At 43.3% G+C, this 14,497-nt stretch overlaps 1 protein-coding gene across 2 annotated transcripts in view; it reads right to left on the reverse strand.

Annotated features, from left to right (window-relative positions):
- Positions 1-4,670: 4,670 nt before the first annotated feature.
- C6 (complement C6) overlaps positions 4,671-14,497 on the reverse strand; it is a 36,657-nt gene continuing 26,830 nt past the window's right edge. For both annotated transcript variants that reach the window (XM_045020912.1, XM_045020911.1), the window contains 3 exons: positions 11,274-11,364; positions 9,237-9,478; positions 4,671-5,654 (listed from right to left, as the gene is read on the reverse strand). In XM_045020912.1, the coding sequence (XP_044876847.1) occupies positions 5,473-5,654; positions 9,237-9,478; positions 11,274-11,364 (515 nt within the window). In that variant the 3' untranslated portion in view covers positions 4,671-5,472. The remainder of the gene's footprint in view (positions 5,655-9,236; positions 9,479-11,273; positions 11,365-14,497) is intronic.

Raw genomic sequence — 14,497 nt, forward strand, 5'->3', positions numbered from 1 at the left:
CCACCAGGTGAGCTAGCAGGAAACCTGGCAGGTTTCTGAAGGAACTTTGTAGCATGTGAAAGCTGATACATGCTTGTGGTCCTGCCATGAGGGCAGGGGACAGGACTCGATGACCTCTCGAGGTCCCTTCCAGTCCTAGAATCTATGAAGCTATGAAAACATGGTGAGTTTGACAAATCAGCATTTTCTGATTAAATCCTGTTTTGCTAGAAATTTTATGCCCAGATCTACTTTTCAGTCTAGCTAAACAAGATCCAGTGGCTGGAAGGTAAAACTAGAAGAATTCAGATGAGAAACAAAGTACAGTTTCTTAAACAGAGAAGTTAAGTAACCAACCATTGGAACAACTTACCTAGGGATATGTGTAGTAGATTCTCCATCGCTTGAGATCTTTAAATCAAGATTAACAGTCTTCCAAAAGGCATGTTTTAGCACAATCAAAATTGTAGCAGGAATTACTGGGTGAAACACTCATGTGTGATATGCAGGTGGTTAGACCCGATGAACATAATGATCCCCTGCTAGCCTTAAAATCTATCCATCTACGAATCTATTCAGGGTTTATTCACCCAACTACAAAAATTAGCCTGGGAGGAAACTTGGACCATAAATCCCAGGTCTTGCTCTCTCTCTCTTATTCTTTAAAGGATTCCTCTTCCACTTCTAGGAGCCCCATCCTGAAGACTTTACTCATGCGTAACTCCCATTGAAATCAGTGGGCATTTTGGATGAGTACAATCTGTAAACGCAGCCCCTATCACTAGTTTCAGTTCAGTCTACATTGGATGACACCAAAAGTCAAACACCTAAAAGCTGTAAAGTGGCTGTCCTGGGTTCATTCACCGCTTGTGGCATCTCTTCCTGGCAGTCCCTGGGGATTAGCTCTGGCCAGGCGTTGCACTTTCCCCTTGTGGTGTTTCTTCCATTGTCCTCTCTTTCTGCTGAACCCCTCTCGCTTTAGGAACTGCAGCTTCCTCTTTGTGACTTAGCCTGAGCCCACTTGAACTCCGCCACCCCTGGAGGGCCAAAGCTGAAGCCCAACGGCTTCAGCCCCAGGCAGGGGGCCTATAACCTGAGCCCTGCCACCCAGGGCTAAAGCCCTCAGGCTTTGGCTCCAGCCCTGAGCCGTGGGGGTCACGCTTTGGCCCCAGGCCCCAGCAAGTGTAAGCCAGCCATGGGGACCCAATTAAAACAGGGTCATGACCCACTTTGGGGTCCTGACCCACAGTTTGAGAACTGCTGGACTAAGGGATGGAATTTGGGCACCTAACTCCCTTAGGCTCCATTATCCACCACACGCACATTGCATATGAATGATCCCATTTAAAAGATACAGACTTGCCCTTGTGTTTCACACAGAGACTGTGGGAAGCCATGGAACATCAAGTCTGCTCGACAATTTACAAAAGGAGATGGCTGCCTGCCAAGTAACTGGAATGTGGTTTCACAGGCATACATAACCCTACACAGCTCTGGGAGCAGTTTGAAAACATCCCTTCAGATCAAGAAATGTAACTGACCCCTCTGATCAGATGGTTTGTTTGTTTTAGTTAAGATTTAACTGAACAAAAAATATTGTTTTGTAACTTTCTTCGTCAATTTAACTCCATAAGCAATGTCAACAGTCAGCACTAATATGGGCTTAAAATGCATCTCACTTATTTAGGCTACAAGCAGAAGTATGCTGGACAGGGATCTATGGAAGGACATAAAAGCCATTCTTGCTGAACTGGAAGATTTAAGGGACCACTCCCGTCAACTGAATATGTAAATCTTAGCTTGTCCGGAACTGCAGCAAGTTTAAATGCCATAGACCTTGTATTTAAAAAAAAAAAAAGGAGATTCTTGAGTGCAGCTTGTAGCTGTGCATTAGAAGCTGAGTAGGCTCAAAGGGAATCAAGCTAGGACTAATGTCTACTACAGCAACAGATTTATCCCATGCCAGTAAAAAGCAGCCTTCCATTACAGCCACAGAACAGGTCTACTGCACCTGCTGCAAAAGGTAACCTTGCACGTCTGCACATATATTGTAGCCATCCAGCCACAATTCCTGTTCTCTCGGATATTCTTATATTGAAAACACCTACCTTCACTGTCCCATATGCAGCAGTTGAGATTAAAAAGTCAGGCATTCACAATCTGAGATATTCTAGGCATAGGGAAAAATCACTAACTGTGTAACGATGTGGTGGCTTGTTGGCAAATATATATATATTTTAAATGGTGACCATTGCATCCTCATTCCACACAACAAGATTTTAACTTATCTGGGGGACTGCTTCCTGGAGCTGTACAAAAAATAAATATTATTCAGTTCTTTCCTATGTCCTGCTAGAGGAATCTACCATTTATGTAGAACTCAAAAATGTGATGGACTGTGCCAATTTCCCAGTGAATTCCTCTAGTTTTAAGCAGTTAAGTTGTGATGATAACAGTATTCAATGTGTTATACCTTCTCTGTCACAATACAAATTTAGAAACAAACAAAAAGAAGTTCTGGTGAACCTACTGTAGGCTCCTTACACTGTGTTTGGAAAATACTTTACCCTTCTTTCCTACATGAGTGATGCTCACGTAGGTTCTCTCTGTGCAACGGTGAAGCTGCTGTATAGGGACAGCTACCCTTTTGTGAATTTCTAGGTCTCAGAATCCATTGTCATCTTGATGGATTTTTTCCTATGTGCTGCCTATCTGGGGGTTCTTCCTTGTGCCCAACTTTAAGGTAGACCCCTGGGCACCGCTCCATCAAACCAGACATTTATCTGGAGCTTACAATGACAAAGTAAATGAAGCTTCTTCTGCTACTGACTGGGAAGTAACTGCCTCTCTAGTTACTTAATATAAAATGATTGCAAAGAAAGTATTTCTTCCAAAAGAGAAGAGAGATGCCTGTCAAAGGAAACAATAAAACTGAGCATTATGTGGCAATTGTTGAGAAAGGAAGGAAGGTCTTGTGATTAAAGCACAGCACTGGAACTCAGCATGACTGGGGTGAAATGCTGACTTTGTTGGAGTCAATGGCAGAACTCCCACGAACCTCCTAAGGCCAGGATTTCACCCTTGGATTCTATTCATAGCTCTTCCCCTAACTTCCTCTGTATCTCGAGGCAAGTCGCTTAACCTCTCTGTGCCTTAACGTTCCATCAGTAAATGGACTCAACAACCGTTACACAGATCAGAAAGAGAGGGTGAGACTTAACTGACACATGTTTGTAAAGCACTTTAAGATTCTGAGATGGAAGGTGCTAGACAAGTGCAAGATTAGCAGTGTATGAGCTCCTAAATATTTTAGAAATGCAAAAAAATAAATGAGGCAGGTGGATTGTGTCACATAGAGCATGAAAAATAATCACAACAAAAATGCAAGTTGGCATTTCACTTAAAAATGTCTTGGGTCAGATTTATATATAAAAAGGGCAGCTTTAAGATTAAAAGCAGCAGATCCTCGCCCCCTATAGAGAGTCCAGAAGGTAGGGGCAGCAGCCCTCCTGGAGTCTGAAAAAAAGCACAAAGCTCTTTTAAAAAAAGATCACTGGATCTGTGATCACTCTGAGAGCCAACCAGCCTTAGGAATAATAGGAAATCTGTGAAAAGTCTTGAGACTATGGAGACACCTCGGACAAACTGGAAACAGACAAGGTCAAGATATGTAAGTATTTATTTTGATTTGCCTTTATTATAAATTTTAACACAACAAAATATTTTGGTCTATTTTGGCATAGGATTCCTCCCTTCCTTTCCCTGGGGTTCTAGGCAGCCACTACTGGGTTAGAGCAGCAAAGAATCCTGTGGCACCTTATAGACTAACAGACGTTTTGGAGCATGAGCTTTCGTGAGTGAATACCCACTTCGTCGGATGTATGTAGTGGAAATTTCCAGGGGCAGGTATATATATGCAAGCAAGAAGCAAGCTAGAGATAATGAGGTTAGATCAATCAGGGAGGATGCGGCCCTGTTCTAGCAGTTGAGGTGTGAAAACCAAGGGAGGAGAAACTGGTTTCTTTAGACTGTGGCTACAAAACCAGTTTCTCCTCCCTTGGTTTTCACACCTCAACTGCTAGAACAGGGCCTCATCCTCCCTGATTGAACTAACCTCATTATCTCTAGCTTGCTTCTTGCTTGCATATATATACCTGCCCTTGGAAATTTCCACTACATGCATCCGACGAAGTGGGTATTCACCCACGAAAGCTCATGCTCCAAAACGTCTGTTAGTCTCTAAGGTGCCACAGGACTCTTTGCTGTTTTTACAGATCCAGACTAACACAGCTACCCCTCTGATACTTGACTACTGGGTTAGTGGTTGCTGAGGTTCCATAGCTCCCCTGCTCTTAGGAGCCAGTGCCTCCATGTTTAGCCTCAGTGGCCACTAAAATATGCCTCTGTTCCTGGATGAAGTCTGGAACTCAGCCCAGCTGAATGGCCAGATATAGGAGCCATACTGCATGATGCATCAGAGTTGCAATAAAATGGTGAGAACAGGCAAGTATCAAGAAGTTAGTTGGTTTTCTCAAAGCTTCAGCTCATGGAGTCAAGTGATTATGTTAGAAACTCAGCTCTTTCTGTTTGGAAAGTAAGTTTCTAGCTCTCTTGGGTGGAAAGGAAAGCTTGAGGCTGTGAACCTTAGAGGCTAAACATAAAACAAACAAACAAAAACCCCAGCAGGCAAATAAAGAGAACTGCACATTTATTTAAAAAAAAATACCTGACTGTTCAGCCAATCTCATGATTTTGAGGAGGCCTGATTCAGGATTTTGGAATGACTGCAACTGGAAGTGCTGTATACTGCTCATTTCATTGTTTGAGGTCTTCAACACTGGGGGCAGTGTCTCTCTGTTTAACTGACCATCATTAAAGGAAAAGTAAAGGTGCTGGGCCACCAAGAGTCCCCTTCCTATGAGAACTCCAATATGGAGCTCAGCCAGTGAGAAGACACTGGCTGAGCTCTGGGCAGGCACTGGGTGGGCAGGGACAGAGGAGACGGCCCTCTACCATCAACAAATCCCCTCAGGATTGGGGAGGGGAGAGTCCCAAAAACTAGGGCAAAGGACCCAAACAGCATCACAGTTGATAGTATGAAAGACCCTCAGTCCCAAAGCGCAAGGTATTTTTGAACAGATAATATGACAATTGCCATCCCTCTCTCCAGGAGCCACACAAGAATCTTACTGCGGCCTATGAGAGTAATTCTTGCAGCCCAACAGGGGTGCATGCATCGCCTGCAAGGTGGAGAGAGAGAGACAAAGGTAAAATTGGGCATAGTAGGGTGTAGGAGGTAGTGGGCTCATTTGCATGAGATCCTCACCAACCTATGAGCAAGTCTGTAAATCCCAGCCACAGAGCTCTGGGGCTTTTTGCTGTTTTGATTTATTTGGGTAGTCAGCCAATCTTTCCTCAGGAGAGGCTATCCTATGTTGCATGGCCTGAAGCATAAGGCTAAGTATATTATTGGATGCATACGGCCCAAATACATTAATTCAAACAGTTCTTCTGATGCAGTACTTCTATTTTCATGCCGGCACATTTCATTGCTCCCAGTGCACAGAGACTGGCTGTCCTTTTTCTACTTGTAGATTCCATTTGGATGCAATAAAACTGCCTCTCAACCTTTGGACATTGGTAGGGTATCAGGCAGAAGCACTGTGACTGCGATTCTGTGAACAGACAGGTTTCAGTTTTAGTTGCAAATACCAGCAGGTGTGTATGTGCACACGTGTATTTTACACTCTGGCAACATTTAAAAGAACTAGAAAGAGATAATGAAATTGCAAATTGACAGTACAACTATTCCAGAGAGCCTTGGATATTAGTGCAGCGGGAATAGACACAACAGAAGTTCCAAGCATGTATTTTCAAAACATTGGTCCATTCAAGAGCAAGTAAAATGTCAACCTCGCTGATCCATTTGTTTGTCTGGCCAGTTTTTTTTATCTGCCCATGGATGTTTTGAACAAAGACATTATGTTGACTGTATGCTTCCAATTACTTTCAAATGCAGCAATGCTGTGAAATGGATGCTTAAAACTTCTGTTGTGTCTGCTCATATTTCATTAAACCTCCTTTTATGTATCCTAGGCTCTCCACTACTGGCATACAGGTGACTGTGATTTCATTACTCATTTTTAACAAGAATATTTTCTAATTTCTGACATTCTACCCCAGAAATTTTCCATCTAAGAAAATAGTTCTCCCTTTCCTCACTTACAAATGTAAATATTTCATTTATTCCCATTTTATTTGTTTCTATATATTATTTACATATCTTCTGTCTTTGCAGTGATTCCTAATGCTCATCCTCAAGAATACCAAAGCTGGCCTCCATCCTATGTCTATTTTATGCTCATTGGAACATGTGTGGGTAACACTCGCCATCATGTGTTAGGGTATATCTACTTTGTAGTCGGAGGTATGAGTACAACTCGAGTAACATACTTTAATCTAGCTAGTGTCTCTAAAAATAGTTGTGAGGACACAGCACCAGGAGCTGTACAAGCCTGCCCAGAACCCTGACCCCTCTACGTGCATTCCTAGCCCACACCACACTCTATGCCACCACATCCTCCCTGCTGCTCTAGCCACGCTAGCTAGATCAAAGCTTGGATATACCTACATAGGCTGCAGTCACACCTCCAATTGCAGTGTAGATGTACCCACAGAGAAGCTGAACCTTAGAAACGCAGGGCTGGCCAAGAAGTGATTTATATAGGAAGATCGCCAAGCAAGGTTGAGGGTGCTGGGAGATGAGAGAAGGGGAAGAGATCGGGGGGGGGGGGGAAGGGGAAGAGAGAAGGAAGAAATATGAAGAAGATGGAGTAAAGAAAAAACCTCACATTCTGGATAGCATAAAGAGCAGAGGGGGCAGCTTTTTTAATCCAATTAAGCATTGCCTTGGATTTATTGATCCCTTACAGTGGAAACAAACACTTTTTAATTAGATTTGTTTCTCTTCCGATCTTCTTCGCTCTCTGTGCTGGGCCTCTAAGAAGTGCAGCACACAGTTTATAGGCCGGGGGGGAAGGGGTACTATGGGAACTTTAAGACACCTGTGTGCCCTTGTGTCCTTGGGCTACTCTGCGTGGAGAGGAGGAGTAGAGAGGTGCCTGTAGTAACTTATACAGTCATGGGGGCCTGTCTAAATTATAGCAGCCTCTCTGGGGCTGCCCTATGGGCTACAGTGATGCCTAGAACCCCTGCAGAGCTGTGTGCTACAGCCTCACCCCTGACACGCACAACATGGCCTATAGGATTTCCCCTTGGTGGGGGTTTGCAAGAGGATCCTCAGGATGCAGCTTCCCAGCTGTTCTTCCCCTCCCCTAGCCAGATATGGGGCTTTGGAGTCTCTTATTTATGCCACTCCAGCTCTTTGACCCTGCATAAAGGAGCTGGAGCGCCCAGTCTCTGAAAGCGAGTGGAGGAATGAATGTGGCTGCCACCCATCCCTTTTCTGGCCAGGCTGCTCTGCGTGCTGTGTCAGCCAGCAAACATTTCACAAATTTACTGGAAAATCACTGCTGCTATCGCCCTGTTACTCAGTAAAGAGCAGAGTTGCGCAATAATGTCTGTACACCAATCCTCAGAGGGATTTCACAATGAACTCTGACTCTGTTCGTTAAAGCTCTTAATAAACGTGGATTTCATGTACATTATTTTAAAATTATACCATTAAGAAGCCATTATGTAAAACAACAATACAGTCATGACCAAGAGATACATTGCTGCCTAAACCTATGCTACTCAGTAGTTCAGTGATCTAATGTAGCTATTCCGAAAGATTATATAATGTTGCTTATATGGCATGAAACACAACACTAGAGGTTATGTTATCATAAGAACAAACAGAGGATCATATTGGTGGCTTCATTTCCATTATTAATGCTACAGGTCTGAATTGCCTTAAAAGGTCAAGTTCCTGTAGGTCAACTTGTACCCCTGTTTGGTGACCAATGGGAAATGAACTAGGTGATCTCAGTTTGAGCTGCCCCACCCCTCCCCCAAATCAGCATAAAGTACACTGAGCCAGATTCTGGTCTTAGTTCCACATAAGTGAATCTAGAGTAACTCTATTGATTACCAAACCTCAAAATTATGGAACAAGGCAAGCGAAGCCAAGACAGTTACTCTGGATTACACCGGAACAACAGAACGGGGCCCACTGTGTTCATGATGTACTGAAGTATATCCATCAACATTACTTTTAATCACTGTTTTTAAATGCAAATACACAGTAGTTAAAAATGTTTTCATTGACAAGAACCAGGGGCAGGATTCTCTTTGCCCGGCAACTTGAGTAGCCATTCACAACAATGCAGAATGAGTGTAAAATAATCAGCATGGTAATGTTTTACTCCCACTTTGCACTGGCTTAAATGACCACACAAGTTGCAATGAACAGAGAATTAAGCCCTAAGCGTCTAGGTTATATGGCACCCTTCACTGTGAACCTGACCACCACTGGAAAGGAGTTCTAACAGCTGGAATATAGAATATTAGGATTAGAAGGGACCTCAGAAGATCATCTAGTCCAACCCCTTGCTCAAAGGGGGATCAATCCCCAATTAAATCCCCAAATGGCCCCCTCAAGGATTGAACTCACAACTGTGGGTTTAGCAAGCCAATGCTCAAACCACTGAGCTATCCCAGTTAATCTGCTAACCTTTTATTGCTGGAGACCCAGGCTCAGACCTAGTTTAGGGATGCAGGAAAATAAATGTGGCCAAATTTAGCTTTGGAGTAAGCTGCTGGATCTCCTGTTGGTGTTATGGGACTTATCTCATTGAGCCCTCATGATGCTTGGTTACAAGGTACTGTGTAAACAACAAATACTTACAGTTTTCAAATCATTTGACCCGTCTGTATGCAATATTCAGAGCCTTGTAGTCTTTAATCACACAGGAACAGACCCTGTTACTCTGTTTCCTTTGTTGTGGCAGCACAAAGGGGATAGAAAACTGACTCAGCTTGGGAGCCCCTTTGCATGGCGGGTTCCCCAAATGGCATACAGCTGGTGTGGTCAGCTCTACACTCCCTTGAAGTGCAAGAAGTGCTGAGGAACAGACCTGTGGCTGCTCTAATTCATGCCAGGGGCAGAAATCTACCTGTGCCTCCCTGCCCTAGGAGTAGCTCAGATACACCTTAGAATGTGGACCAGAATGACTGTGAATCTCACTCCTAGAGCAGTGGTGTGGATGTCAAATGTTCTATTCTGAGTTTAAGATCTCAATAAAGCACAGTCATACCTGAACACCTTTCCCAGTCGTAGCATGTGTCATATCCACAGAGCTCTTTCTTTGAGCTATTTGTCGAAAGCTTTGCCCTTTCAATGGCCCAGTTCAGGTTGGTATCATCATGACAGGGGCCAGAATGCAAGAAATGGAGTGGCTGCTCGTTAAGGCATTTTTCAGCTAAATACTGACAGCTGGGCTTTGTAGAAGGACTTTCAGAAACTGCATGTAGTACGCAGACATCTTCAGAGTAGTGGCTGCCAAGAGACAAAAACAAAAATATTACAGGAGGCTGGAGAATATGAAGGAGGCATATGTCAAACCCTCAACATTCCAGCCGCATAGAATACATTGACATTGCCACTGTGCAGTTAAGTCAGGGCCATCATTAGAACAAACAGCTGCATGTCTATCTTAGGTACTTGTACAGCCCCCTATACCACAGTATCCGAGCACATCCCAGTCTTTGATGTAGTTACTCCCACAACACTCCTGTGAGGTAGGGAAGTGCTAGTCTTCCCATTTTACAGATGTGAAACTGAGGCACAGAGAGACTTGTCCCAAGATCACACAAGACATCTGTGGCAAAGCAGGAATTGAACCCATGGTCTTCCATGGCCCTACCTAGTGCTCTAACACTGATCAATCCTTCCTCTCCTGTGTGGTGGACTCCATGCCAGTCCACCACACAGACATCCTTAGTCTAGCTTGCAAATAATTAGATGCTAAAAATTCTCCAAGACAACAATTTGTTCCCTTGGTGCCTCAGGGGCCTGAGCAGCTAATGTTGTGTAAACAGACAGCATTTCTCTCTAAAACTAAACCAGCAGTGTTCTTGGCTTACTTTAAGCCTGGTGCTCTTCTATGCTTTTTGTGTTATGGTGAGGTTCCAAAAATTAAAGCTTAGGTCTAGAGTTCAGGGGAATCCATTTTTCCTCATTTCTTTTCTAAAGTGGCTTGGTCTCCGCACCATCATTCCCTGATTTATGATTCCTCTTTGGAGCCGGTAGAGGCTCCCTGTCCCCGTTTGTCCTCTCTTCCCACAGATGGCTTAACAAGCCCACAGTTATTTATATCTGGGATGGCAGCACAAGTGATTTCCTCCAAATGCAAACAAATGCAGCATCAGAGTAGGTTATAAAAGGGCCAGTAAGTAAAAAACACTCCTGTGACCAAACACATCTGTCTAACAAAGTTTGAGGTTGTTGCTGGGTTTTTTTTAGCCAGTTAGAATAAGCCAAACTGGATAATTAGTTACACTCAAATTAATCAGTCTGGCAGAAGTGAACCATCATCACTGGGCGAGTTTCTCAGCTGCTGCAAATCAGTATATCTCCCCGGACTTCAGGGGAGCCAGGTCAATTCACACCAAATGTGTTTGGGAAAATCCAGAAGGAATACAGGTGTTGGATTCATATAATTGGCCCTAGGAAGATGGGGCAAACCGGTTTGGGGAGGAAAAAAAAATCAATCACCAGAAGACCCTTCACTTATCCCTGCAAAAATTCACAGGACTTCAGCAAGTCTGGCTGCTGACTTCAAATGTGGCACAACCGAGGACTTCCATGGAGTCTGAGGCCTTCAGTGTATTCTGCCCCACACCCACCTGATGGAAGTCCCAAACACAAGAGGCATAAAACCAAAGAGCTGACCCGATGGCAACTATCAAAACTAGAACTGGTGAGACTCCACATGGGTAACACAGGCTGGTAGGAAAGCTAGCTGGCTGACCTCTTAGAAGTCAGTGGCTGGAAAGAAGTTAGGTGACGGGGAGGGAAGAATGGAAGCTTGCGGGTCCAGATGGTGGGAGATGGCATTGTGGCATGCTGACCACCGGATGCCATTGTTGATCTGCAGAAAAACAGCTGCTAGCTATAAAAATGGCTGTATTTTGGACACCGTCTTGTGGCTGTTTTGCTAACATCTGGAAAAGGCTGCAAGGATGCCATGGCTAGTCTCATTTTTAACTTTCCCTGTTGTTTCATGTTCACAATGAACCACTCCACCATCGTGTGACTGTGGCTTTATATCCAAATACTGTATATACCTTACCCACAATCCTGTGCTGGAGACATGCAAACACATTGAGATCCAACCTGTTTTTGTCCTGGGCTGCAGTTACCTCTAGCTTTAGTTTGCTCATCTGAAAAAGAAAGACAGTATTGTCAGAGCTACTCCCTGAAATAACTGATAAAAAGATGAACAGAAACTAGAAATCTGCTGTCAAAGCTAGAGTGGGTTTATTTTAATTTAGCCTGACCTCCCATAACAAGAGGTGATATGTATTGTTCTTCAGTTAGCAGAGACTCCCAGGTCTAATTCCAACATTTAAAAACAATCTTAAAAACAATGCAAGTATGAATAGAAATCACGCCACACAAAGGACAGAATTTCGAAAAGTTCGGAACATCAAGGTGAATGGGATAGGGACAGGGGCTCTGTAATCAGCACCTACACAGAAAACATAAAAGAGCTTTTCCACACCTAGTTGTAAAGCACAAAGTCAGTTCAGCCAAAAGAGTCTTCCCCTGAGCTGAAATAGTACCCAAATCGTGGTGCCATTTTCCCTTGCTGTTATTATATATTGGCTTATTTTACAAGACTTACGGTTATTTTTGAATATATTTATTTACATTGTTCTCATCACTGTGGTATTTTTGGAGAATTACAGAAATTAACATGCATGACTGTTGCCAACAACTGGCACAAACCAAACTGCCTCTACCACTCTCACCACTGAACAGTTAAAGAAAGCAAAAGTTGGAATGAACAAGTACATCTCACAAAAATCCTCAGACTCAGACTCTGATGGATTGTAGGATAGAGCAAATTCTGAAATGAAAGGCTATCCACTGAAAACACCCTGCTGCCCATGTGCCAGACTTCCCCTCTGGAGAGGCACAGGAAAGGGCATTCCAGTGGAACCCAGATGGCATAAAAAGATATAGGCAGTCCCCAAGATGGCCATACCTTCAGGTCTATATAGAAGATAACATCTTTGAGCTGTACCTAGAAGTTGTCTGGGAACAATTTCAATTAAAAGAATGCAGGTGTCATGCATCTACTCTAGTCTGCACTTCCGAAGAGGTAGTTAGGTAGATTTCTGCTGAGTTCAAGAAGCTTCCAAGTGGGTTCTTAAGTAGATTCCAAGGTAAAGAGCACATTACAAAGGTCTGGCTTGGTGGTGCTGTGAGCTCGATGGATGGAAGTTGGTTAATCTTGGGGAAGGTCTTGAAATCTTGTTTCATGGGATTTCCTCAAAAGGTTCAGGCCATGTCTTGACAAAGGGATAGTTAACTGTGGTGAAGCTCACAGACTGGAAAGGTTGAAATTTTGGGGCCAGCTCTGCTGTCTGAGAACTACAACTAGGTATGTGCAATAGTCCTCTCCTGTTTTTCTGAACACTGTAGAGCAAGAAATGCGAGGAAGAAGCATGAACTGAGAAGTAAAGGGAAAGATCCAGTTCATTTAACCACTTACTTTCAGACCTTTGCTACAGATTCTTTGAAGCCACAGGCAACAGCAACAATAAGTGCAGATGTTTCTTTTGAATGGAAAGAAACCATTATTCATGGCAGGCTTCCAGTTAACCATGTAACTTGCCATGTGACATCTTCCATAATTGCCATTTGGGATGGCTCACTCTTAGACCATTTTGCAAGAACAGGAAGTGGGCCAGGGATAGACTTAACTTTCAAGGCTTTAACTTGATTGGAAACAAGTTTGGAAAAAACAAATGCACAACTACAAAATGTAGAGTAAGTAGCTAGGAGTAGTACTAGTGAAGAAGGATATTGGATTTATAGTGGATCGCACAGTGAATATGAGCCAATAAGGAAATTCAGTTATTAAAAAGGTTAATATCATTCTGGGGTGTATTAACAGGAGCGTCATATGTAAGGTACAGGTGGTAATTGTCCCACTCTACTTGGTGCTGGTGAGGCCTTAGGTGGAGTTCTATGTCCAATTTTGGGTGTCACGCTTCAGGAAAAATGTGAACAAACTGGAGAGAGTCCGTAGGGGTACAACAGAAATGATACAAAGTTCAGAAAACCTGATCTATGAGGAAAGGTTAACAAACTGGGCATGTTTAGTATTGAGAAAAGAAGACTGAGGGGGGACATAATAATAGTTATCAAATGTGTTAACGACTGTTATAAAGAGGACTGTGATCAATTGCTCTCCATGTCCTTTTGAGGTAGGACAAGTAGTAATGGGCTAATCTGCAGCAAGGGAGATATAGATTAGATATTAAGAAAAACTTTCTAACTATATGGGTAGTTAAGTTCTGGAATTGGTTTCTAAAGGAGATTGTGGAATTGCCACCATTGGAGGTTTTTCAGAACAGGTTGGACAAACATCGGTCAGGGATGGTCTAGGTTTACTTGATCCTGCCTCAGAGCAAGGGGGTGGATTTGATGACTTCTCGAGGTCCCTTCCAGCCCTACATTTCTATGTTTCTATAATTACAGGCCTTATTTTTTCTCCTTTAAAAATGCACTTCTAAATATTAGATGTCACATGAAATACCACCCATGTTAAGTATTAAGAAGTTCAAGGCTCCTCAGCCTGCAAGGATCTGGGTTAGATGTAAAAGAACATATCCTTACAACAAAGTCAGTGGTGATGACATTCCCTGTTTAAGAAAATAGACAAGTGCCCTTGAAGGGATGGGAGGAGCAAAATGGTGTGAAATAAAATTCAGTAACACAACCCTGTTGGAAAGCGCTAAGCACCTGGCAAAGGAATCTGCCTGGCTGAGAAGAAAAGTTGCTGAGCATATAAAGAAAATGATGAGCAGTCTGGTGTAGCCAGAGAGACAAAACATAATAGGCAGCAGAGAATGGTGAACCAGACAGTAAGCAATCAGCTTCATCGCACGTTTGCTTTCCAGACTAGGCAAGCTCCATAAGAACACTTCTGGGGACGGGTGAGGATTAGGGGAGTACCACACACCATAATATATGAAATAGGTCAGACAATACTAATGAAACTATTGCATGGTAATGGAGACCTTGTAAGCTACAGCCCAGTCTCTAATCTCCCTTTATGAGCAAGCTAATGGAAGAGGTAGCCAAAACAGTGTCAGGTGCCAGTAACCTGTGCCCCTCTCAGTCAGGCTTCAGGGCAAGGCATGGTATTTAGAGAATGCGTTGCTGTGGTGGATGATCTTCTCTTGTTATTTAAGCAGTGGAAGCATGTCTTTGTGGCATTTGATATAGGCAATTGCCACATATGCCTGTACTTTCTCCAAAAAGCTGCAAGGGTGAACCCAA

Source organism: Mauremys mutica, chromosome 6 (genome assembly GCF_020497125.1).
Source record: "Mauremys mutica isolate MM-2020 ecotype Southern chromosome 6, ASM2049712v1, whole genome shotgun sequence".
In the NCBI taxonomy this organism is placed as follows: Eukaryota; Metazoa; Chordata; order Testudines; family Geoemydidae; genus Mauremys; species Mauremys mutica.